General features: G+C 36.8%; 1 protein-coding gene across 1 annotated transcript in view; it reads left to right on the top strand.

Annotated features, from left to right (window-relative positions):
* The window catches only part of CDC73 (cell division cycle 73), a 96,798-nt gene that overhangs the window by 65,541 nt on the left and 4,878 nt on the right, over nucleotides 1-26,379 (top strand). The window contains exons 11-15 of the mRNA XM_035537324.2: nucleotides 12,505-12,562; nucleotides 15,404-15,439; nucleotides 15,746-15,833; nucleotides 22,989-23,150; nucleotides 25,031-25,131. Coding sequence (XP_035393217.1) covers nucleotides 12,505-12,562; nucleotides 15,404-15,439; nucleotides 15,746-15,833; nucleotides 22,989-23,150; nucleotides 25,031-25,131 — 445 coding nt within the window. The remainder of the gene's footprint in view (nucleotides 1-12,504; nucleotides 12,563-15,403; nucleotides 15,440-15,745; nucleotides 15,834-22,988; nucleotides 23,151-25,030; nucleotides 25,132-26,379) is intronic.

Raw genomic sequence — 26,379 nt, 5'->3', positions numbered from 1 at the left:
GAATGCTTATTTTTTTTCCTCCTGGTTAATGCACATTTGAGCTTTACTCACGTGCAAGTGTTAGGGTTTACATTTCCAGTAGAAAGCCGCTAACTTTAGGGAGACCAAATTTTTTTTCCCTTCCAGTCTTTGGGTCTCTGTCTTTACAGTTTGTCTTGGAGCTTCTTATTTTGCCAAGTATAAAAACCTCAGTGATTCTATTAATATCAGTAAGAAGCATAGTAATGCAAAAAAACAAAAACAAAACCCACAAAAACAGTGGATTTCTACTTCTATCACATTTGTAAGCAAGGAAAGGAATCAAAATACCTCCTTAACCAATTTTGCTTGGAAAAAGGCCTGGATGTAATAATTAGAGTAAAGGGAATCCCTGTTGTTGAGAATTTAGGTCACCTTGTATTGAAAAGATATCTTTTCCTTTTGACCCTACGTAGCATTGTCTGGAAGCACGCACCAGTATCACCTGTACTTTAATGCTGGCTTTGCCTAATGACAAGAAGGCTTGTTTTGTTCTGTGTAATTAACTTCGTTATCTGAGGTGGGCTGGGAAATGGCGTGGGGAAGGAGGTAGCCCCGTAACGCGGGAACCGCTGGACGTAGCGCGGAAAGAGCAGCTTCCTTGAATCTCTGCTCTTCCCTCAGTGGCAGGTTGGTTGGGACCATTGCCAGGTTAAAATTGGCTCTATGTATTCACATGATAATGCCCACAATCTAATAAGGCTGGTGGAATGTCAACCATTAGGGAACAGATGCGTCAGCCTACTCTGAATGGTCTGGTGGAGTCGGTTTGGTCCCGGGTGGCCAGAGCTAATAAGCTGTGATGGCTCTGTGTCGGATTGCTCGCTTGTTCTTGAAACAATGCTGCCGCATACATGAGATGCTTGCAAGATTTATAAATAGTAGCTCCATGCTGTGTGGCAGTGCTGTTTCTGAAGCCCTGCTAGCCTGGGAAGGAAGCTAGCGATGTTTCTGTGGAGCTACCCTGAGCTAATGAAATCAGTAAATCTAAGGCACCTTGCATCTAGGATGGAAAATCTGCTGCCTGTATTATCTCATTGATTGAGATCTGATGGCAGTGATAGGCTGGGCTTATATAGAATGGCTGTCATTGTGACTTGTCATTATTTTTACCTAATTTTCAAATATTTCTCTTCAAATCAGGCACTAGTCAATGACACATGTTTGAGAAGAAAAAGGTTTTTGCTGTTCCTTCAAAATAGGCATGTATTCAACTACACAAGAATATGGCAACATAGAAGCGAAGAAATAAGGAAGAAATAGGTCTTGAATAGTTTTTCCTTACATTTTCAAAATGTCTTTTTAGAAGAACAAAGGAATAAATATGAAGGTGTGAAGTTTCTGTGCTTATTACCAGCCTTTTGAGCTACGTGTAAACTACTATGTGCTGTCCTTTCTCAAAAGGTGATGCTGCTATTTTGATTTTGTGTGTTTTTCTCACAAAAGGAGAGCAGCACCAGCATAAGACAAGGAAATTATTGGATGAGTCCCTGTGAAATTAAATCTGTTTCTGACTGGTAAAGCTCTCCAGAGCACGTACAAAAAGTTCCAGGGTGTCATAACAGAGGAATCTTGTTACTCTATTTTTTTTTTTTCCTCCTCAGCGAGATCATTCTTGGCATTGAGAACCTTACCATCTTCCAAAACATTGTCTGCTCTCTGTGGCTTACTCATTTTTATTTCCTGCCACCTAAGCGCTCAAGAGTTTTCCAGTGAGGGGATCTTTCTTTGCAACAGATTGCTGTAAGAAAAAAAACCGCCTTGTTTACTTTTTGTCACTGACAGTAGGTTTTTCAAAGGCAAAACAACTGTTTGAAGTACCAGGACAGCTGTGAGGGCTGAAAGAGAGCTGAGTGGGTCTTACTGCTTAAGGCAGATTTCCTTCAGGTACACTGTGAAATTCACGGGATCATTAAGGACAACTAATACTTGCTAAAAAGTGAGTAGCAGAAATAATAGTTGCACTGAACCTTACCTGTGCTGCCCAGCATAGTTTGTCATCCGAACTTTATTCACAGTAGGAAGCTCCTACTTAGATCAGTTTTTGTGTGGATGTATGTATATACAGACAGAAGAGGCCATTTGAAAACTTTTAAAAACCTGTTTTAAAATATGCTTTTGAGCCTGTTCGTTTAGTAGGGGGGGTATTTTTTTCTGCAGTGATGGATGAAGACAGTATAAAAGTCATAGCATAATAGGAAGATCTGAAAGTTTGTAGACTTTATGTATGGCTCTTATCCTGTCTTGATCTTTGAATAGGATGCCCCCAGACTGTATGAGTGAGACCTTGCCAGCTGACCTTCATTTAAGAGGATTGCATTTCTGCACTACTGAAAATGCAGCTATGCCCTAGCTATTTCAAAGAGCATTCGTATTATAAAGCAGATCTCATAATGCATAAGCTAGAAGCTTGCAGATGGACTATCTAGCATATGGATTGTGTATAAAATGAAAAAATAAAAGTTGAATGCTGTCATCTTTGTGCTTTGAGAACGACTTAATTTAATCTTCACTACGAAAGAGAGAATAATGGGGAGTTTAGATATAATGCCAAAGGAAGCTGGGAGTAGAGGCAGATTTTTCGAAATGGAAAAAATTGTTTTGCGTGATATGGCCAAAATCCTTCCTGTATTTTAACATAATACATGGTTTATCACAATTAATTTTTTACATAGGCATATATCATTGACTTTGGTATTCTGCAATAGGGCGATATGAACGATGTGTTCATTCAGAATACAAATGTGTTAGTGGCTTTCATTATCTATTTGCTATATAATATTGTAGCAATAATAAGTTATGTTGCATGCATGCTAGTGCAAAAAAATTGAGGTCAATTCTTTCAACCTTGATATTAGATGAGAAGTACAAGTAACAAGCATTGGTGTTATGAAAACATGGTGTACATTCTCCTACTGTTCATCTTAAACACGAATCTGTGATGCATGAGACTAAGGTACTTGTGTCCCACCCAGGTGACCGTTATATCATGATGAAAACTGTGATTCTGTTGCTTGATTCGCATATGTGATTTCTTTTGGTTGGAGGAAAACAACCCTGTGAAAAGGTTGTATAAGTTTTGAATGCTGGGCTTTCAGAGTGCAGTTAAATGAAGAAAAAGTCAAACGGTACCTTGTCTGTTTGTTCTTTGGGTACAAAATAGAAGGTTTGAGTTTGTTATAATGTTTGGAGAACTGTTTCATCGAGGAATCTGTTAGGGAAGTGTAAAAGCTTAGTCTAGGAAATTCAGGGTTTGAGGTTCAGGTGTTTTCATAGCTGTTTCAGCTGACAGTAAAGTGATTTAGTGCTATGTATTAATGATCCCTGCAAAATACATTAAATTTTTTAATGTCAACATCTTTACCTAGGAAGGAAAGCTTCAGGCCTTTTGGTGTTATCCAGTTGCACTAAGTAGAAGACTTGGGGGTGGGGTGGGGTGTTGATTTGATCTATTTTGAGTGCCCTTTCATAATTTTAAACAAAATCATATTTTAATGAAAATTCTGGAATGAGAGTTCTCTAGGGAACGGTGTGTAGTGGAATAGAAGTCACTGGCAAAGCTGGGAGGTGAGAAGATGGATGAACAGGACCATCACAGGTGTGTAACAGTACCAAAACCATTACATTTTTGTTCTGTGCATTTAACAGTGTGTGCAAAATTTCTTTATAATGCAATCCACAGAGAAGATGTGGGTAGTCTAGAAGACAGTACATCAGAACTCCTGTGACTGGTAGGAGTGGGATACTAATATTGTAAACTTCAGAAATGCTGGGACCTCAGAATATCATACCGAGAAAGAAGCGTTCATGGTTCTTACTAGTGGCGGGAGCAGCCACTTGAGAATCCCGAGGAGCACAAGGTTTTTCTGTGGTGCTTTTCTGTATTAAATATGTAAAGTGTAGGAAACTGGAGCCTTTGAAACTCCTGAAGTTCAGTATTTCAAATGAGATAGTATTAATATGCTGCTTATGAAGTTCATAGGTTTGGTTCTTGAAGTGTATATATATTCCATGAAAAAATATATATATATATACACACACGTGTGTGCACATATATTCTTATGAACCCCAAAAGTACCTTCATGCTCTGATTTAAAATGTGGGAACATGCCTTCAAGGATTTATTTTGTTAAAATCTGAATGTAAACATTTTGGTCCCGCAATAGATGCGTTGTCTTCAAAGTGAAACCTCCTGAAATATTTTGTTTTACTTGACACAAAAATGTATGAATTCACGGGGCAGGAATAAAGCAGGGTTGCAATTGAATGGCAGCTCTGGTCATGCTAGTTCTCCAAATAGTGCTTTTTCCTATAGCAACTATAGCAAGCCCATACATCGAAAATGCAAGGTACTTTGCATCTGTTTTCTCAGATTGAGTATTTTTAGTGAAATAAAAGTTCAGTCAGAAGGTGACCAGCACCTTAGTGCTTGGGGGCAGACGGCGATGTGCTGGATGTCCCAGCTTCCCTCTGGTGAGAACTGGGAGTGGGTCGGCTCCTCTGATCAGATCGTCACCTTGCTGTCATGTGTGGTGGTGTTGCAGGTGAGGGAAGCAGATGAGGAACAGAATCTGCCTTAAAAGCAAGGGGTGTGTTCCCCCACCCGGACCAAAGGTGCTTTTCTTGCAGAAGCCTTTGTCTCAAGGTTTTGGTGCTGTTCCCGTATGTTTTGACCTTGAATAATGCTGTGTTTATGTATAGCGCTTGGCAAACAGATTTCACAGGGGCTTTTCTGATAGTACAAACTGTAAGCATAAAGCTTAAATGAGGCATTTGACAAAGGGAAAATGACCGAATTTGTGTTCTTGCTGTGGGGAAGTGATACCTTTTGCTGCCATTAGGATGGAGGCTGCTTATCCCTCATGTTAAAAAGCAAAGTCCATCCGTTGCAGCTCCCCACACACCAAAAAATGTATCTTGATTTGATTCACTTACCATCTTTGTGGTGTATGATATTCTTCTGTTCAGTCTGTTTTATAAATTACTTGAATTAAAACAGTAAGATCTATAGAGTAAGAGCAGGGTAGAATCTGTTTTTTGTTTGTTGGGTTTTTGCGTGTGTGTGAATATGGTGTTAGTTTGGTTAACTTTCATTCTTCGATATAATTTTTTTCATGCAACAATTGAAAATAGTCATGTGAAGTTATGCAGCTGGGACAGGACAAATATAAACAATACACTGTTTTTCTGTAAGCATGCTAAAATGCCTGGCCTTCCCAGTTTATTACAGCGCGTGGATAACTATAGCATATGCAACTGCAGAAGTCATCATTTGTTCTTCCTGGACCAAACTCAGAAATTTTCACAGTAAATTACTGTTTTAACTTGCTTGTACAGGTATCACTTCTCTTTTAGTAATTTGTCAAGATTTTTATTGTCAATACCCAAGCTAGTGTCTCAATGCACCGTGTGTTGATACGAGGGCTTTGATAGATGGTATAGGTTGGAAAATTAGTATTGTGTTTGCATATGGCACAGAGCACATGAGGATGCATTTTTTCCCTTTTTGTATTATTTTTTATTTCCCATATGTACAATTGGTATCTCTTAGCCCATGCAGCAAGTGGGTGACCAAGACTCTAGTGAAGTGTATTAGTGTACGGCTCACACAGTAAAGAAATACAGAAAGAGTTGAGAAAATTAGAGATGGCCTACATTTCAGTGCCAGCATTACTCAACTGATTGCATGCATTTGTACCTGAGTGTTACTAGCAGCCTGTTGCAGGCCTCAAGTTCATTGCTTTTTCTAGACTCTTCCCTGGCCTATGACTGCTCAAAACAGCCCTTTCTATGTTCCTCGAGGAACACAGTTTCAGGATTTCATCCTGATAATTTAGGTCTTCCATGGTGATTATGTGGGAATTTGCCTTCATCTCTCTGGCCCACAGCCACCCAAGACAATTATGCTTCCTTGCAACCTAATGCGATATATAACTATGGTGTGTATTAAAGTCACTGTGAGCTGGGATTGCTAAAGCTGTTAAGGTATGGAAGAGTAATATTAAAACTTCATTTTTTTCAGTGAATACAAATAGAAATGAGAAGATCGTATCAGGATGAAACATATATCAGAAAAGGTGGTGCTGTCTAATTTGTTTATCAAATAGTCATGGGGGGAAAAAAAGAGGTTTTTAATAGCTTCCTACATCTTACATCTTAAAATCTCAATATTGTAGCATCCCTTGGTCTAGGAACAGAATTCAGTCTAACTGAAGGGAGACTGGAAAGAAGAGCTTCATCAGTTCCTGTTGCACTGAGGCTTTGAATAGCATCACATATAGTTGCTTGGATTTTCGTTCAGTTTGGTTGTTTTGGAAAAATTTTCACACGCGTGAAGGATCTGTCTGTATTCGTTTAGGCACCTGCAGAGCTTTTAAAAATATTCTTCTCACACAAAGCATTTCATAAGTCTTTCCAGAAGCTACAAAGGAAACTTTTTGAAGTCTTGTAAGCCTTTTCCTCTGCTGAGTTATCTCTCACTGAATGCAGGTGTAAGTGGGATCTTCCCATTGCTCCATACTGAGCAACGTTTTCTTTAATGTGCATATGACAGTTCCCTTTAATACCATTTCCAAGCGTGATGTGAATAGAGAAACGACAGTACTTTTCTGTGCATTTAGTGTTTGACTGTCAGCAGTGCTTTTATGCAAATAGTTGTTTGAGCCCCATATTCTATGACATTTTTGGTAAAGAAACGCTTCGTGTAAGTGTCTGGCTAATACCTGCAGTTACAGGTGGTATTGGAACTAGAAATTCATGAATGTGTGAGGTTGAAAGTTGGAGACAAAAACGTTAGGAAATTGCAGGAAGTTCTCATTTATGTACTTTTCAGCCCTAGTGAGTTGATGTGGCATACATTCTGATCTTAATATAAAGAAAACTAGTAGAGTATATACCTTTGTACCTGACTTCTGATAAAGATAAAACAATCCTTTTGTTCTCAAACTGTATTTGTCAAAAAAAACTTACTCTCCTGCTCCAGATTCATAATCCAACAGCGATAGTTGGTTCTTGGTGATACCACCATAGTTTTCTGCCATCCTCACTTGCCTCTCCTTTCTCCATCTCCCCTGTGATTATAGTGTTGCACTCTTTCAGAAGAGACTGATTTTCCTGGAGTTGTGCAATGTATGTACTAACTTCAACAGTATTTTCAAAACATGGCCTCACCTATAATGAAATTTGCCTTACCTTTGTAAGAAGATGAGCATTAAGTTTTCTTTCGTGCAACTGCTTTTGAGGATTGCCAATCTCCCATCAGCATTTTTTCTCAAACTGTGCTTGAAAAGACACGATGTTCAGTGCAAGTAGTTTTGCATTTTGAATAAATGATTAATTTACTAATTTTTACTAACCCCTTTTGTCTTATGTCACATGAGTTTTTTTAGTTGTCCAAGCGGTGAGGCAGTGGTGCTGCTTTCCTTATGTAATTAGTATCAAAGTGCTTTGATACCAGTAAATTTTTCCCTTTAAAATTCATTTTATAAAAATAGCTTTACTTCTGCTTAAATTCCCCTCATATTTTCTTGATTATATGGAAGTTGAAACAATGTAAATAGTAGAAATGACCTTTTTATTATTACTGCGATCAACACAGGATAAGATGACTCTAATATTAGCAGTATTTGTATAACAGTTAAGGTTCTGTTATCAAATTCTATTTTATTTTACAGTGTAATTTAAATTTAGAAAGGCAGCTAAAAGCTCGCAATTTATTATTTAAATATCTGTCTTGGGGGACTGCGTATGCATATTTGTGTGCATAGAGGTATGCAAATGAGCTATACCAGCTTCATCTGTAAATAAAACAATTATGTGAAATGCTCTTTAAACTTTACTGAGATTTTCTTGATATGAATAGAAGTCTGAAAATTCTTATGAAGGTTGCAGAGGCAGAGCAACTCAGTTGGATTGTTTTGCTTGGTTCTCTGGAAGATTTCATTTTTGAGGCTTTTAAGGGCTTAAAATTTGTAGAACAAAGCCCTACATTTTCAGAATCTAAGCTATTTATATGAAATAGATATATGTTTGTATCAAGCTTAAAGTAGGGCATCCAGACCAGATGTTTTTGAAGTCATCTCATTGTTTTGACTTTGTCGTACGTTAATGATGTGTTCAAGAGTTAATTTCCAGAACAGTAATATTCTTTTCAACCTATGCAGTTGGTTTAGACTGTCTTGGTTCTTTAGGCTGGCTTTACTACAATGTTCAAAGGCTTGATACTTTAAATCACTCACACAATGATATTAGAGTTGCTGGTAACTAAAATATTTCTGTACTGTCTTCTCTAAATCAAGTAGGTAAATTTGAAGTCTGTTCTTTAAAAATTTTTTACAAGTGTACTATCCAAATGTATTTTTTTTCTTTCTCATTTGAGATCGGAGTGTTGCAGCTTTACTATGTTCATTTTTTTGAATAGAAATGAGCTTGGATGAGTTGTCTTCCTTCATGGATGTTGAAGCTGAAAGCTACTTAATGTTCTAAGTACAAGTAGTTGCTAATATTTTGGCAGAATCAACTGTTACTTCTTAGTTGTCCTATTTCTGTGTAGGAGCATGCAAGTTACCTAATAACTTCTAGATTTTGGTATAAAGGCCTTGTATTACTATAAATTGTAAACAGGAATGAAATACAAATTAAATTTGCTAAATTAAAAAAGCCACAAGATGGCATCAAATTGTTGATTCTATCCTTTACTCCTAACATTTTTTTAAAGGTCAAAATATTAGATTGTATGGATCTCTACATAGGAACAGTTGAAATAGCGAATGTGCAGTGAAATAGCTGCAGCTGTTGAGTGTTTTCCTTCCAGCATTTGTAGCTTGTGAAACAACAGTTTTATAAACTTTTAGGAGCTTTTTGTGCCTCAAGAGAATGAAGTATGGCTTTTAGGTGTCTAACATGGTAGGAATCATTGATATGGAAGCAGAATGAATTCTACTGGAAAGTGTATGCAGCATCGTACCTGTAGCTGATGTGATGAAATCCAAGATAGTATTAAGGTTTCAGGATGCTTTCCTGATTTCTTTCAATGTCATGTTGTTGCTCCTGAATACTTAAATACTCATCTTTAATATAAATCACAAGTAAATATATATAACCTTCTTAGGTAAGTTAGCAAAACTAAACCAAGTAACATGTTTTTGATTAAAATACCATGTTAAGTAGTTGTCTTAAAGAAGATTTGTATTTTTCAAGTTACATGGGTTTGTTTCTAAATTGGTTTCAACTTATGAATATTCACAGTATACTTCTTAACAGTCTAGAGTGGCTTATGCATAAGAATTAGGTATGTCGTCTTTGAGCAAAACTGTTAAGTGCTCAGAAACTTTGAGGAAATGAATGTTCTTTAAATAGCTAAACAGTGATTTCTGCTGCTACTGATGCTCAGGGTACAGCTGCACAAACAAAAGCCACCCTAATTGGAGTTGGGATTTGCAGTGTGTCTAGTTACTTAAAAGTAACTTTCAAATTCCTAATGCGAAGTTTTTAACATAAAATATCTTACTGTGCACTCGCTGAGAAATAAGCTACTGTATTTACAAGGACTTAGCTATTCTGAGGTAAATTCTCATTTGCCTACTCTAACAGGGCATAAATTAACGCTTGCTGTGTGTGGTTAGAGGAACCCACTATAATATTTACTCTGTCAACTTGATCTTTTTTTCTCTCTGAGAGAAGCCATCATATATAGTTCTGTGGTTATACGTGCTTTGTAAACAGAACTCATGCCATAAATTAGTGCTTTGTCACAGGAAAAACCTACACCTCTATATGAATGCGCTTGAAAAGCATTCAGTTTGTATCTAAACTCAGTATCTTTTGTTTTCAGGACGGTGTGAAATGTTACTGAAATTATCTTTCTGATGATTTTCTTATAGAAAGCATCTTTTTTTCCCTTCACATATCTTGTCAACCATAACTGCTTTGTGCTTTATTTTTTCTCCATCTTAATAGCATGCTTTTCTTCAAAAAAAAAAAAAAAAAAAAAGTGTGGTTAAAGTACTGGCTACTGCAACTACATTTTTTTTAAATGGTTGAAGTTGATGATTTTAAATGGTAGAAGGTGGTGATTAGGTCACTCATGATCTTAAGGTGACGAGAGAGGTGATGAATCAGTGGCAGAGGAAGGGTGTATACCTTCAGTGGGTGACAACTGATCAGTGTCTGGTGAGAAGCCAGCATATCTGGGGCTGTGAGCTGAGATTCATCCGTGAAATTATCACAGTCTAAGGCGGTGATTTACAAAACTAAAAGTCATGACCTCCATCATTTTATTGATTTTGCAGAAATTGTTCTTACAAACGGAAAGGTCATGGATATAGAATTGGTAGCTGTGTTTTTCTGTCTACTCATCTAAATGAATTTATTTCCTACCATTAATCACATACTTTGATGTTACGCTTGCAATATTATTTATTTATTTTGCAGTTGAAATGTTCTTAAAGCCTTGTTGCCTTTTCCTTTTAAGCCTCTGCACAGGGTTTCCCATTCATCACTTCAGAGAATTCAGACAAAAGTATGGGGAAAAAAATCATTTGCAGGCTATGTATATCAGTTGTGACTATGTCTATTCTGGTGCTTTCTGGAGATGTTGGTGAAGAGAAAAATCACAAGCACAAGTCCTATGGAAACTAAAGCAAGGCTTTGTGACTGTAATTTTTTTCCAAGGCTGCAGAAAACCTCCAGTATATTCGAAGCAGCTCCTTTGTCCTACCCTCATGGCAGCTGCCATAGGACCTGCAGGTCTGTTTGAGGTATTGGAAGCACTCAGTAAGTGGAAGGGAAGGCAGAAAGGCTGCAGTATTGATTCAGCAGGGGAGGAAAGGTGAATGGATGCATGGGATTGCAGATAATGGTAGTTAAGCATCCAAACAAACTAAATTGGGTTTGAAATCTGCAACTTAGCATCACTGGAAGTGATGTTTCTGTAGCTTGCTGGCTTGCTTTCTGTTTCATTGAGGTTCTGGGACTTTAAAGACATACCATGGGAGAATTCTTGCTATTTCTTCAAAATGTGTCATTAGTGCACCACAGGAACAGCCTTTTCACATAGAAAATTATATTTTTCTATGGAAACAGATGCAAAGTTTTATTTCTACTTTCTCGGCTAAAAGAAAGGTGATTAAAGTTTTAAATAGCTTTAAATAGTGGTTGTTTCTCAGTTGCAAGGCTTCTCTCAAAGATAGGCAGCTTTTACTGCTGCTCTTCCTTCAGAGTGTGCTATTGTGATTTTCGTCATTTTCTCAGGAATTACAGTGAAAGGACAGAGGCAAAAGTACCTTTTCTTAGATATTAAAACAAGTCTTAAAATAACAGTTACTGACTCAAATGCCCTACATAGATGTTGCTATTTTAACAATCAGAAAATAGTACAGAAAAATTCAGGATTAATCCATTTCTTTCAATCAAAGGTTAAATCCTAATGCTAAAGATTAATAGGAGCTTGCTGGATGTAAGAAGCTGTATTCTCACTTTCATGGTGGAAACTTGAAAGCAGGTTCTTTAAGTGTTAATTAAATCATGGAACTTGAGGCTCCTTACATGCAGTCTCCTGCTTTTTAGGTTCTTTAAATAACAGTATGTTCTGTAATTCAAAATTATGTGTGGACGTACAGATGTGATAGGACCATACCGGAGTTTTTCCTAGGCTAAGATCTCTGACCTTACTGAGTGTGTCTCAGAGGTAGGATACACTTGCATAGTGTTTAATGTTCAGATAAAATGCATGCTTGGTTTCATGTTAAAGGTTTTCTGTTAGCCTTGCAAATTGAAGTGGCTGGTTTTTATTTGTTTTTTTTTTTCTATGCTGTTGGTAATATATGTATTGTTCATTGGGGTTTCACAGAAATGACTAAGAGCAGAATTTGTTCTTGCAGGAATTTTATGTTGCTTTAAAAGCAGACTTGTGACCTCACTTTTCTCTTACATGGTGTGTTGACTCTGCAGAGTTAACAAGAATAAATAGTAGTACAGGTCTTTTGTTTGTTACATTAAGGTAATTGGATAAGGCATGAGCAGAACTAATTATCGTGAGAGTGCTATTTCTGGTCACTAAAACTCTTCAAGGCAGGAATACATTGCAATTCCTTGGTCCCAGTTTTCCATCCTAGAGCATAAGCAGATCATGTTTTGAAATTTCTGTAGCCAATTTCCATATTAACCCTTAGCTACAAGTGATCGTGTTTAAAATGAAGCAACAGTGTAAATAAGAAAATTTTCTTTGAATATAGAAAAATGTTTCTGATGGGTACCTGACGGTCGAAAGGTAAACCTATAAAAGCTTATCAGGTTCTCTGCTCCCCCGCATCTAAAACAGGATCTGTAAAGAGTTCAGAGTATGTTCAATATTTTCTTTCTCCTTTTTAATAGAAACACACTGCCCTCATTTTCAGTAGATCCTCTGTAGCTCTGTGTTCATTAAAAATATATATGTACCTGACAAGAAGGCCAGCTATTAATGTTACCTTTTCTGTCTTTTCAAAGGAAGGTGCTTCTGCTCGAAAAACGCAAACGCCAGCAGCGCAGCCTGTACCACGACCAGGTAGGGTGACATCTTTTCATGCTTCTGCTCCAAGCAAGTATAAGCTTCAGAGAAGTTGTATTTAAAAATTTGGTTAGCTGAAGAATGAAGTGGGGGTCCTTTTTGTGGCTTTTAATGGCATATGTGTTGGAAATGACACGTGACTTTCCAGTTAGTTATACCACATGTAGCTTGAGAAATGTTCTGGTGCTTGGATTCATTCTGTTCAGCATGTTTGTCCAGTCATCCTGTCAAAAGGACGTGACAGTGAAGTTGAAAAGTCAAGTGAAAGACTTGGTTGTAAGGTTAGTAGTTCAGAATGCCTTTTCAAATATGTAGTGAGAGTTGGTTAATATATCAAGGAGAAACAACCTAAATACAAAAGCCAGTCTCAAAAAGAGATTTGTTATACTTCAATATATAAGAAATACAAGTATTTCTCTCAGTGTATTATCATTATTTCTCACACTTCTTAGCACATAAGATGTGTAATGAGGTTAGAATCTTCAGCTGGATTTTTAAATTCCCAATCTATAGACTTTAGCTACCAGTCAGTTCTGTACATCAGACAGAATTTCCAATTGAAGTTCAAAGTTAGAAAGATGTAGGTATTTTGGTTTGTTTTAATGAGAAACCCATTGAAAAGGATCGAGGAAGACTGTAAGCATATGAACAGAAAATCGGTGCTTCCAAACAGCGATGTGCATGGCTGTACTTAATTTACATATTGTGAGAATTTTTGGTTTGGTGGAAGACGGTTTCAAGTGAAAGGTATGATTTAAGAATGAGAAAATAGTTATTGTTATGAAGGTGTTAAGAAGGGATCACTTTGTTTTTTGTCAGTAGTTTCTTTGGTGTTTTTTAATCAAAGCGGCCTTTCTAAATGAATATGCTTTTTTCTAGAAGTTCTGCTGGAGTACTGTGTTCTTGTTTAGATTACTAAGAGCTTTAAATACGTGCCTTGCTATTTCCTTGAGCTTTATTTCTAGGGTTTAATGCTTTAATGTTGTAAAAGGATTCATCCCCAAAATCTATTCTAATACTGAATATTCTCACAGCATACCTAAATTCTGTTGTGCACAGGTTCTTCTGGTTGGTTATTTAGGTACTAGAAAGGTCATGCTGCCTGTCATACTTACCTCACTGGCCCTGTTGAGCATAACAATGCAAATGAAGCTGACAGACAGCAGTATGAAAAGGGTAGAAGTAGCAAGAGCAGAAATCTGACTGAATTGTCACAGGTCCCTACTTGCTAGTCGCAGTTTCATGTGCATTAACTGACAGAAGTGTATTTTTTATACTGATGTTGCCCTTCTCTATTCCACTAGCTTGCCTACATACTGTTGAAAAGAGAAAAAACAGTCTGAAGAAATATATAATACTACATTCCAAAAAAGGATTTCTTATTCTGCATGTTCTAGGACATTTGGGGGTTTGAGCCTCAGGCGGGAGGGAGTGTCTGTTCATAGTGGGTGACAGTATTTAAATGTGCAATGTGCAGGAGGTTGCATCATTGCACATAGAAGGATTAGCTGAATTGATCAAAACAATTCTATAATGCTGATTTGAACAAATATTTCTTAATTTTTTTTGGGGGGATACCTATTTAGATTATCTAGTTTTCTACTAACCTGTCTCGGTACAGCTATCACATTTCTTACAGATGCTTTTTTTTCTTGGCAGCTGATGCTGTCCATATGTTTCAGGAACTTTTTTTTACAGTAAGGAGATAATTAAATTAAAAAAAATAATAAAAAAAACATTGGGTAGGTAAAATTCAAGTAGTTCAATGTAGTATTGCCAGTTATATCTGTGCATTTGACAGTGTTAGGAAAAGATAATTAAGGATATAGTCTCAATATTTCAACAATGGCAACTGTGTGGTGTGAATATTTATAATGTTCTAGCCAGTTTCTGAAACAGTTGGTCATAAATAAACATGAGCAAGTTGGTGCTATGAAATTGGAAGTCAATTAATGAAATTTGTCATGCATAGTAGCAGTTGAGACTTAAGGTACAGTCTGCATCAATCTTTTTACTACTGACTTTTCTAATTTTGTGAATTAGGATAATGGTAATTATTAAGCACAATAGTTCTTTCTTTAAGTTAGGAATCCTGAAAACTCTAATTTATTAAAACTGAACTATAAAATATTTATTTGGAGAAAGCCAGGTTATTCGGTAATAGCACCAAAGTGGAGAAACGTGCTTTTCCAGCTTTGGACTGAAACATCTCCCAAAACTAGGAGGTCATGAAATATGGAAGACTAAAAAGGAAACACTTTATTGTGGGGAAAAACCCAACTAGGGGGGATAATTGCAATCAGAAACTAACCCGAATAAGTCTGAAGCTATTGAAGACTCAGATTGTAGAAAGTTCTGTATGTCTGAAGGATAGCTAATCCTGTGGAGATTTCATTTACTGTAACACCTACTTGTGAAAAGGTGAGGATCTGTAAAGATTGTCTTGTTGTGAAACAGTCTTCCTGTTGGTTCAGCACAGTTGAGCTTGGGATCTACAAGCAGCTTGCTTGAAGATTGCTGGCAGTATTTCAGTGCTATACTGTCTTTTCCCTTTGGGGAGGATAGAGAAAGATGACTAGTTTCAGAAAAAGTAGAAGAGATTGACTCTTGCATCTGTTTTCAGACAGTCAAAAGCTGTTTGTCTGCTGAATACTGAGACCCGAATTATAAATCCCCTCTTCAACTTTGTGTATTGCTTCTCTGAAAATGATCTAATGACTATAGTGTGACTCCTGCGTCTCAAAACATTGAAAAGTGAGACAAACATTGAAATGTTTTGAGTCTTAGCATTTGTAGTATGTATTACTCATTCTGTTGTATATTCTGTTTTTTTCTCAGTTTCTCAAGCAAGACCACCTCCAAACCAGAAGAAAGGTTAGTCATTTTTTAGTTACTGTCCTTTTCATTTTTGTGTGAATTATGCCCACACTTTCTTTTGCTGGAACCACAAGCAAAGAGAATTGTATTTTGCTAAACATGTGATTACCAATATTTAGAGACTCCTGATATAGGGATACGCTTTCTATGGTGAATGAAAACCTTCAATTTAGATATTCACTACAGTTTCCCTTGAATATTTACCATAATTGCAGTCTGTTAAGCAAAATTTTGGTTTTATGTACAGCTCCTTTAATTGAAAAAAAAAAAAAGGCAAGAAATATAACTTTATTTTCTCTACAGGATCTCGAACTCCCATAATCATCATTCCGGCAGCCACGACCTCTTTAATAACAATGCTTAATGCAAAGGACCTTCTGCAAGATCTGAAGTAAGTAGCTGATTAGAACATACTAGAACATATTGTAATACTGTATAAAAAATTGTTGTCAGATACAGTTTTATTAGTACCAAATTAATAAACAATCAGGAGGGAGTTTCTTCTGTCTCACGACAGACTAGTTTTACAGACCAGATTATAAAAGAAATTTATGCCTCATGAATAGTGGTTAAAAAAAAGGCAAAAATTTCAGTGTTTGCACAATTGAGCCAAATGGGCAGATCGAGAAGATCTTACAGTACCATTTCTAACGACTGGAGTGGTTTTCTTCTTATGTAATGTATATGCATGCATATGCAAGTGATAACAAACCCTTACCATGGAAGAAGGCTCAGAGGAGTTAGGCAAGGATGATCACAGAATCGCACAACTGCTTGAATCAGAAGGGACCTTAAAGACCATCCGGTTCCCACCCCCCTGCCATGGGCAGGGATGCCACCCAGTAGACCACGTTGCCCAGGGCCCCATCCAGTCTGGCCTTGAACAACTCCAGCATGGGGCATCCACAGCTTTTCTGGGCAACCTGGTCCAGTGCTTCACCACTCTGAGTAAAGAATTTCCGCGTAACATCTAATCTAAATCTCCCCTTTTGGAGTTTAAAACCTCCTCGTTGTCCCATCACTATCTGCATGTGTAAAAAGCCACTTTCCTTCTTTTTTATAAGCCCCTTTACGTACAGAAAGGGATCGTGCAGCTCAGAAGAGAATGCAGATGACCATAGCCATGGTAAAGGAAAAGAGAAGCAGAGGTTGGCCTTTTAGATAAATGGCTATAGTAGCTGAGCAGATCAAGTGGTTGTCTAAATGGTCTTCCCTGAGACAATCAATAGAAAATACTAACTTGTAGAGGCAGCCATACCACCAGGAGGGAGGTTTATATGTTGCCTAGCCCAACACAGAGTATAAAAACTGAACAACTGAAAAAATGAACTTTGAAGAGAACAGGCTTGAGCTTTCTTCAATGCATATTTATTCCCAGTGGCTGGGGACACGCAGCATTGTGGTGATGAATATACAGTGACTGGTAATGAGAATCTGTTTGTATTGCCATCTAACTCCGTATTGTAATTGTATATTATACTTGTGTGTCGATTTCAGTTCATTGCTGTATCACCCTACTCAATCAAAATCCCGTGTAGTGTCAAACCTATGCCCAAATAAGTAAATTCAATATTAACATTAAATTCTTCTATTTTGGAACATCTAAAAGACCCTGGTCAGAAAGTATTGGACTCTCACACTAATTGGCACTTCAGGCAAGATATACTTGAGAGTAAATGTTACTCAGTAAAAATTCAGTAATAATAGGACTTTTGATTTAGCAGTATGCTTGTGAATAAGAGTCTATAGATTAAGTTGTGCTTTAAGTAGGTAGCTTTAAGGTAGGGTAGTGTTAAGACCGTCTGCAAAAGGGACTGCTACCCTTTATTAGGGTATAAATAAAGTAAGTACCAAGAAAGACTGGGAGGAAAAAAAGGTAGTCAAGTTTTAAAAAAGAGAAGTGGAAAAGTGGGACTTTTTTGTGGGTAGAATAACATTGCACTGATTTTAGTGATATTTGGGATTAATTCGAAAAATGGAAAGATTCTGATAAGTTGAAAAAAGGAAAGGGAGAAGCAAGCTTGTATTGTTTGTTAGGAAGTTGCTCGACAGCAGTAGTGAAGTTAGGAGATATATAAGAATTTATATGCTTCAGAAACAGTTACAAAAGACAACATGATACATAAAACAGTGTATGCAGAGAACGAAATCAGAATACATTCTTAAAAGCAAAATTGCAACCTCATATCATAGCCAACCTCTGCATGCAGCAGGATCACTTGCTCTCAAGGACAATGAGTGGTCAGACAGCTGGACTCTGACAGCGTGTTCAGTCTTTCTTTGCCAACATCGCTGTAACATCTTAGAAACTACATATGTGTTGATACCAGAAAGATGGGAGATGTTATTTTTGTTAGTTTTGTTTAGCAATCATTAGTAAATGTCTCTGTGCAGAAGTAGTGGGTATTCTTTTTTAAAGTTCATATACAGCAAAAATGATAGTGAAGCATTATCAGCAAGAATTGATGAAAATTCTTTGAGGGAAATAATACTGAGTTGCTAAAATTGATTTATTACATTGCAGTGTGCTAGAATATGGCAGTTTACAACTGCTGTTGCTTAAATAAATGAACCTATCAGATTCTAAAATTTAATTCATTATGGCTAAATGCAATCAACATTATACTTTGCTTCCATCATGGCAAGGTAGAAATCAGTATTGTGTTTTTAATAAACAAAAACTTGTCTGACAGGCCACGGTGTTTAAAGTTGCCTGTCTGTTAATATCAGTCCATTTTTCTGAAACAGTCATTTTCACAGAAAAATACTGTTATAGGTAGTTTGCACCAGTAGTCCATCCAAAAAGTTGGATAGTTGTTCTTTCTTCCACCTTCAGCACTTCCCTTATCCTTTATGAGACTTTATACGCTTGTTTTTTGAAAAATAGTCTGTCCATATTGTGGTGCTAATTTTTTAGTGGAGTTGCCCTAGGATCTTTTTTAAAACAGCACTGTGAGATACAAGGTGCCTTCAGATCTCTAGCTATTCCTGGCTTCTAGATTACTGCCACATGCCACCAAAGATCTGGTAGGCATATTGGACTCCTAAGGCCTCTTATGAAATATTTAATCTGTGAGAAGGCTGGCTTTTAACATTATGATTTAGTGTGCAAGCAGTTACTAGTTTGATCTAATTGTGTTGACAGAGGATGTTGCTTGTTCATGTGGGTTTTTATGCTTAAGAAACAATTACATAAGCACAAGCCCTGGATTTTACATCTATGTAGTTCATGACTGTGGTGCAGGAATAGATATAATGGAATAGAGCACCTGTATGTCATCTCTAAGTATATCTGTGCTAGGAATGCTGCGCTGTTTCCAGCTCCATGGGGGCACAATTACAGTTAGCTTCTCTAGACTTGCTCCTAAAGAAGGCTGAGTGTTTGAGTGCAAAGAACTTGATCCTGGTAAGGGGAAAAAAAAATAAGGGAACAAAGGAGGACACCGACATAGTTAACAGGTATCGAAAGCTAAGTGAAGAAGCAAGGGATGTTGATGAATCAGAAATGCAATAGCAAAACTCAGAAGAGCAAAATATTAATTCAGCTGTGACAGCTGTGGCACTTTTCTAGAAAATGTGCCACCTGGCCTGTAATTTTTGCATTTCAAATTTACTGAAGTAGTTTGTTTAGGAATGGCTGCAGGGTTTGTTCTTAATGTTCAGGTATGCAGAGTGTGGAACTGGCCTTGATGTAGAATGATATATATGGGATGATTTTGGAGGCAAAAAGAGTTGTGTAGTTTCTGCCTTGAGTCACCACCTTCTGTAATTCATTCCCCACTTTCAGCTAAATTTGACAGAACAGTGCGATTCAGAAGATGCATTTCATTTGCCACAAGCTTTGGAATAAAAAAAAATGGTGCTATTCACATGGAGAAACACCTAAATTAATGAGGAAGATGCAGATAGATTTGAATTTCCTGTATTTTTTTAGAGGTAATCAGCCTGCTTGTTAGCTCTTTCAGAGACTGATGGTACAGCACAAGGAGAAGGGATTTTTGGAGCAGGAGGAGTGTTTGAGGGACATTGCAGAGGAGTTTGTTAGGAAACATAAGAGAATCCCCAGAATTCAGGGGAGGCATCTCTGGGAGGATGAGGCACGCAGGGCTGTTTGGGTAGGAAGGCTTTGGCATGCGTGTGAAGCACACTGTTCACAGGCTGCAGTGCTGGCTCCCTTACTGTTCTGTGAGGTGTGGGGTAATAAAGAAGGAGCGTTTTGGGTTACATGGAACAAGAGTGGAGCAGAAATTTGTATCAGGAAGATGTAAACATTTAGGTGATGAATAGATACTTTTATTATTATGATGATTTACTTAGGATATGTTTAACCATAGTTGCTTTTATTTATCTGGTAAGAAAGCAGAGTACACAGTTAAACTGAATGGGTTGAAAATTTATAATTGGCCCTCTGTTATAAACAAAAAAAGCCTTTATAGTTAGTATCAGCAGTTTTGCACAGCTAAAAATGATGTAGCAAACAAACCCTTTGAAACTTCTGTTAAAGTACAGTTTCTCTAACTGATATTTGTGGCCAGGCAACTCACTGAGATTTATTCAACTTTGATATGGAGCAAACAGTCTGAAAGACTCAGGGATGATGCATTACAAAAGTGCCTTGTTCTCTTGCGAAGGTAGGTATATGAGGCTTTTGACACTGTAATCAAATAAGAAATAGTGAGAGGGTTGTAAAAGAAGTCTCAAATTCTAAATATAATCAGATGTGTGTTGTGATGAGCTCAGTTACTGTCCAGCATTGGAGTTGCCTTATTCTCTGTTCATGCATTTTTCAGAAGGCCCAAATTGGGAGGCGGAAGGCATTGACCTGACCTGAGTGAAAGCGTTTTAAAGTTAACGCGAACAATTCCTATGAGTTTAGGGCTTAGACACAAGCAGTTCTGGCAGTTCAGTGGATGGTGTCTTTCCAGTTACCTCCCATAATTTGATCTTGCTCAATCACTTGCCCGTTTCCCTTAAGGAAAGGGACCTGCTGCCTTTAAGTGCGAAAGCGCACCAATTTTTATGCGAATACTGATTTTGGTAACTAACAGCACTATTAATTTCCTAGTAAGAGTATAAATATAAAGATGGTTTCTAAATAAGTGTGGGATCACTTTTTTTTGACTAGGGAATAGTAATCTGGAGAAGCAATAAAAATGTAAGCTACTGCACAGTCAGGCTTCAGAACACATTTCTAGTGTACAGCATGATTAAAAAGGGGTCAAGTACAAATATGTAGTTAAGCTACCAGGCAGAGTATTGTGGCAAATTATTCCCAAGAGAAGATGGTGTTTTTGCTGTTTTCTTTAATACTCAGATTTCTTGAGTTTGACTTTTATGTCTAGTGATGGAGTAAGCCTCTCATAATAGAAATTGCTGTATGATTATAAATGATTCTCAGTTTGGGAGCACATGGCTTTTATTATACATGCTTGCATTTCAAGGATTTTGGAGCAAAGTAGCCGTGGATTCAGCATGTATTTCATAAACGTTCTGTAAGCTGTCGTTTATTCCTCTACTCTGTGCGTGTACATATGTGTAAGCATTTCCTTCAATGCTTTCTTTGATAGACACCTTTTTTACTCTTCCCTTTTGAATCTGCTCACTGTATTGTTTTTTTCTTCAGAACATTCAGATAACAAGGTATTTGTTCTGTCCTGTTCCGTCCTATTCAGACTTCTACAGCAAGTAAAATGGGAGGGTATTGTAGTCCAGAAGATACAGGCATTACGGCAACATTTGATTTGCCTCAGTTAGGTAACAGTTTTTAGCTGACCATGAACTGGAGAGAAACTTGTCAATAAACTAGCATTGAAATGAATTTTTACACACAAGCATACGAAGCTAGAAGTAACACTGAGAATGCCTGTGTCAGCCAATATTGGGGTGTTTCAGATATAATTTATAGTGGTGAAATTGCCAGACTCTTTGTAGAATCAATATTGCTTGTTAATATCCTTGTTCCTCTAACTTGGTAGAGCTGGTTGGGTTTCCATTTAAAATGTGTTTTTAAAAGCCTAAAACACAATATTAAATCTGTAATGCTTCTCCCCAAGCCCTGATACCACTTTCTCATTGAGTATGAAATATTAGCAAGAGCCAGTATTTTCAGGTGGGGTGAATAATGAACTTTTCCTCTTACTTCATTTTTACTTCATTTTTCTTTCCTTTTTACTATTTCCACAGTAATTTAAAGTGCAGTCTACCTGTTGTTTAAGCATATTCAAGTTGTTTTTTAGTACTGAACTTAAAATGGGTTGAAAAGAACCTTTAGAAATGGTTCAAGCAGCATATCAATAAATGCAGTAAACGTTCAGAATGCACCATCTGCTTTATAATGAAGAGAAATCTTACCTGTTGTGTGGAGTATTGTGCTTTTAAAATATAGCACCAACACTCCTGATACCTTGTGCAGTTAAGTGAAATATGCTGTTTCTTTTTGTCAGAACTTTGGAAATGAAATGTCAGAGGCAAACAATATTAGTAGTGTGACTGGGTGGTTCTCAATAGACTGTTAGGAGAAGGTGGCTCTGAGCTCTTGCTCTCTCCTTAGTTTTTTTTGCTGGCTTGGTAGGTGATACTGGTCACATCAGCATACCTTTCTGTGATGTAGTTTTCAATCTGTAAAAATGCATGATTTCATTATCTTCCCTTTTTCATTAGTAAAAAGCCCTACACTACTCTCACATTTATGATGCCAATTTTAAGAACTGCTGGGTGTACTGTATTTTATTATTGCCATATAGAAGAGATTCTTGAAATGGAATTGCTTTTTTCTTTAAAACAAAGATGAGGCTGAAAAATAAAAATTCTGAAATTCATTTGGCGGGTCACTTCTTAACCATTTCTTTTTGTCTTACTGAGATTATGTGAGACATAAGGATCATGCTGTCCTTATTTTGTAAGCATTATTTATCTATCAGAGAAGCTTTTTAAAAAAAAATAAATCCATAATTGTAGTACATACATTGAAGTAACCAGATGAATCATCTGATCTTGTAAAATCACTCATTTTAAAAAAAAAAAAAAAAAAAAAGAATAAAATCTGATCCATTTGACCAAAAATCCCAGCTTTCATGACGAAAAAATAATTCTGGGTAGGTTTGAGTTCCCCAAGGACAAAAGCTATAAAATTTACTCCAGGAAGCAATGATTTCTTAATGCCTAAGCTTCCCCATGTCTTCACATGTTATTTATCCTTGATCATTAAAAATAATTTGTTATTGCTGTTCAGCAGGCTATGATCTGGCTTCTCATCTGCAAATGTGTTGGGTAAGGTAGGCAAGACATGCCACAAACATATAAGAACAGCTCTGGCTGTAGATTTGAGGGGCAGAAGACCTTTTAGTACAACTGGTTTTGTCACAAAGACTTATGAAACTTTGTCGTCTTGCTGTACTGAATGGGTAGTCATGGAGGCTTGGCGTAGTGAAAATGAGATGGCTTCAGTGACTGCTGCCAATAATGCAACGTTCTGATAAAGTTGGTACTTTTCCTGTTGATTCGATCAAATTACTTTTGCCTACTGAATGTTTCTTTATTCTCCAAGGTTTGTACCATCAGATGAAAAGAAGAAGCAAGGCTGTCAGCGAGAAAATGAAACTCTAATACAAAGAAGGAAGGACCAGATGCAGCCTGGGGGAACTACAGTCAGCGTTACTGTACCTTATCGAGTAGTAGACCAACCTCTAAAGCTTATGCCACAAGACTGGTAAAATAGATTTCCCATTACAAAAGTTCTTTATCAGGAGAATGCAGGACGTGGAGGGGACCAATAAAATTCTATTAAACTGCATAAGAAGTGAAGACAAGGCTGTAAGAATGGGTTTGATTGACTCTATAGGAGTGTTGTCTCCAGGTTAAAATGATATAAAGCTAACCTTCTTGATAGATCTTTCTTAAAAATAGCATTTTGTTTTAACAATATGAGCAGCACAACTATTTTCAGTTTGTCTGAAATGTTCCAGGAATTCAAGTAAGAATATTCATGAGTTTTCCAGTTTGTGATACTGTAGCACGCGAGTTGCTGAAGCATGGTCCAAAAGAAGAATCCTCCTTTATTATCTTCTTTCTGAATTAGTCTATTGGGAAGATGCATTTGCCGACCTCTTCAACATCTGCTATTCTAACTTTTTTATAATAGTTTAAAGAGGGGAAAAAAAAAGTAAAAACAGAACTGCAGTTTCAGTAGTGAACCAGATTCAATGAACTGGATTCAATGATAGAAGCTTGCTTCTGAAGGGAGAGCCCCAGTTGGGGGAAGGGAATGAGAGAGCTTTTTGCAGCTTTTTCATAAAAGTAAAAGATTTTGTCTCTAAGTCCGTTTTTTGATACTATGAAAATATATTTCTCTTTGAATAGGAAAATTCTGGAGAAATACTTTTATTATTTGTGAGGTAATGAATTAGGCAACATTTTTAGTTCTTCCTCAGAGGTGTGAGGATTTTAGATGTGCACGACATTTTTGATGGTTTTGTAGCTTCGAAAGTAGTTTTTAATGGAGAGGAGTATTTTTGGAAAGGTCCTATTCCTAAATTAAGTGTTCTATATTTAAAACTTGACTAAATCACAAATCAGTGGTTTTAAAATTCTAATACCGAATAGCACTTAAGAGGATCAAACCTTAATATCCAAATTGGTATTTAAAGTGCTTCTGACCAAAGAGATAAAATGATGTGTTTTTATTTAGCTTGTTTTTAATCCAACAGAGCATCAGACATTAGCATCTGGAAATTAACACGTGGAAGTTTTTGAAGTTGCTGCTTTTAAAGTTTTGTTGTTGCTGTTTTTTCTGTTACCCATTACAAACCTTGCAATGCAATTTTAAATGGCAAACCTTAAAGTTTCTGTTTTTCTCTTAAAAGAAAAAATCACAAAGATATCCTTTGATCATTCTTTTCCATTTGGGGTTTGGTAGACTAGAATTAAATTTGGGTGTTAGGTTAGGGATGCAATTATTTGTTCTAGTAGGTAGGAACCATGCTTGGATGATGTAAACGTTCAAGAAGAAGGCAGACTGTATGTGGGAGGACATGTATTCTCAAAGGTTTTTCTGAAAATTTTATTAATATAAAAGCTTCATCATCTTAATCACAAATGTATTGTCTTAAACCGCAGGTAATGGTTACATACCCTCACAGTAAATGACGCACTTTGCAACTGGAGGCAGAAATTTAGCAGCTGTCTCTTGCAATAAATTTTTAGAATAAAAGCTAACAGTGTGCAGAATAAAGGCTTTTAAATTGCTACATCTCAAGTTACAGTCTAATTTGTAGGGGATTATGTTTAAAGTGTTTCAACACTTATAAAAAGCAAAACAATGTCCAGAAATAAACACTATTTCACTATTTCCAATAAATCTGCAAAGGTCAGAACTAAAAGTCTAGATAATTCACATAACGTTTTATTCCTTGCTTTGTAATGGAGAAAATGTAGTTGTACTGAAGGTGCAGTTGTTAAATGGGATATATTACTGTTACAAAAACAACAACAACAAAAAACACGCCATGTTAAAATACATGTTTTCTTAAACAGGCAATGTATTTTAAATGTTCAAGGCCATCAGCATGTTCATCCTTTTTATGTTCACAGGGATCGTGTGGTGGCAGTATTCGTACAGGGTCCAGCTTGGCAGTTCAAAGGCTGGCCTTGGCTCTTGCCTGATGGATCACCTGTTGATATCTTTGCAAAAAGTAAGGTTTTTGTTCTTGTTTAAGCGTTTTAGGGTTTGTTAGTCTGCTTTTAGTTTTGTGGTGTTTATGCTTATGGTCAAGTACTGTTGGACTAAGTTGGTTGAAAAAGCAGGGGCTTGGGTATTCACACAGATGGCAAATATTAATGTGTCCTCTGCGACTCTTCTGTTCTGACCTGTGGAAGCTCGTGGAAATCTTCTCAGAGCTGTTGTCTTTACCAGAGGTTTGGAAATAGCTGATGTACCAGAAAGGAAATTTACTTTCCAAGCCTGTAAAACAGGCAAAAAGGCCATTTATATAACACTTTATAAACAACAGCTTTACAGGCTGTCTTCAGATTTCATGACTTGTTTGAAGAGAGGATTAATCACCCAGTGTTTCACAAAGAGTTTTGAAAGTATGGTCTGGTGTTTGACAAAAACTTGATGGTGATAATGATGGTAATAAGATACAAATACTTCTAATGTGCAAGTTAGATGTTTCCACTGTGTAGATTGGAACATTTTTTTGTTAGCACAATTGTGCCAGTATCTTTTGGTGTACACAGAGCACTTCTCTTGCACTGTTCACTATTCCAATTGCAGAGTATGCAATAATATCTAAGGAAACTGCAAGCTTCTGTTCACTGTTGCTATTGCTTCTTTGTGAAGCTGCCTTAGAAAATAGACCTTTTTATAGTGTCCAGTGTTTTCTGAGCTACAGATTTAAAAAAATAAAAAATAAATAATTCAGTCTGTCATCTTCCAGTTAGTATACTGAGGAGACAGGTCTGATCAGGTTTTGCATTGTGTGCATATGTGGTATAGAAGTAGGACCCCAAAAGAATGCTAGTTTGGGATGCAGAGTGGGGAACAGTCAGAAGGCTAAGGATGCATCTGTGAACAAGAAAACAGAATGAGTTGAATGAAGGATTGAACAGGTAGTAAGTGAAAGAGTCTTAAATTCAAAATTAAAAAAACAAAAACACAAAAAACAAAAAACAGGAGGGTTTAACAGAAGAGACTAATGAAAGAAGAAATAAAGAAAATGTGTAGGGGGACGTACGATAGGAATTGTAATGATATATTTTGCTATGCCTAAAAATAAATCAAAAACCTAGCAAATCAAAAACCTAGCCTTAGGAGTTCAGACCGGAGGTGTACAAATCCTTAGATTTTAAGGTTAAAGAAAGGTACCTTTTCTTAATTGATTCATAAAGATATGTTGAAATGCACCCTTTACATTTTAGAAATGCATTCAGTTGTTTTA

Source organism: Cygnus atratus, chromosome 8, assembly GCF_013377495.2.
Source record: "Cygnus atratus isolate AKBS03 ecotype Queensland, Australia chromosome 8, CAtr_DNAZoo_HiC_assembly, whole genome shotgun sequence".
In the NCBI taxonomy this organism is placed as follows: domain Eukaryota; kingdom Metazoa; phylum Chordata; class Aves; order Anseriformes; family Anatidae; genus Cygnus; species Cygnus atratus.
Note: the sequence above shows the minus strand (reverse complement) of the source record. Positions and strands in the feature narration are given on the sequence as shown.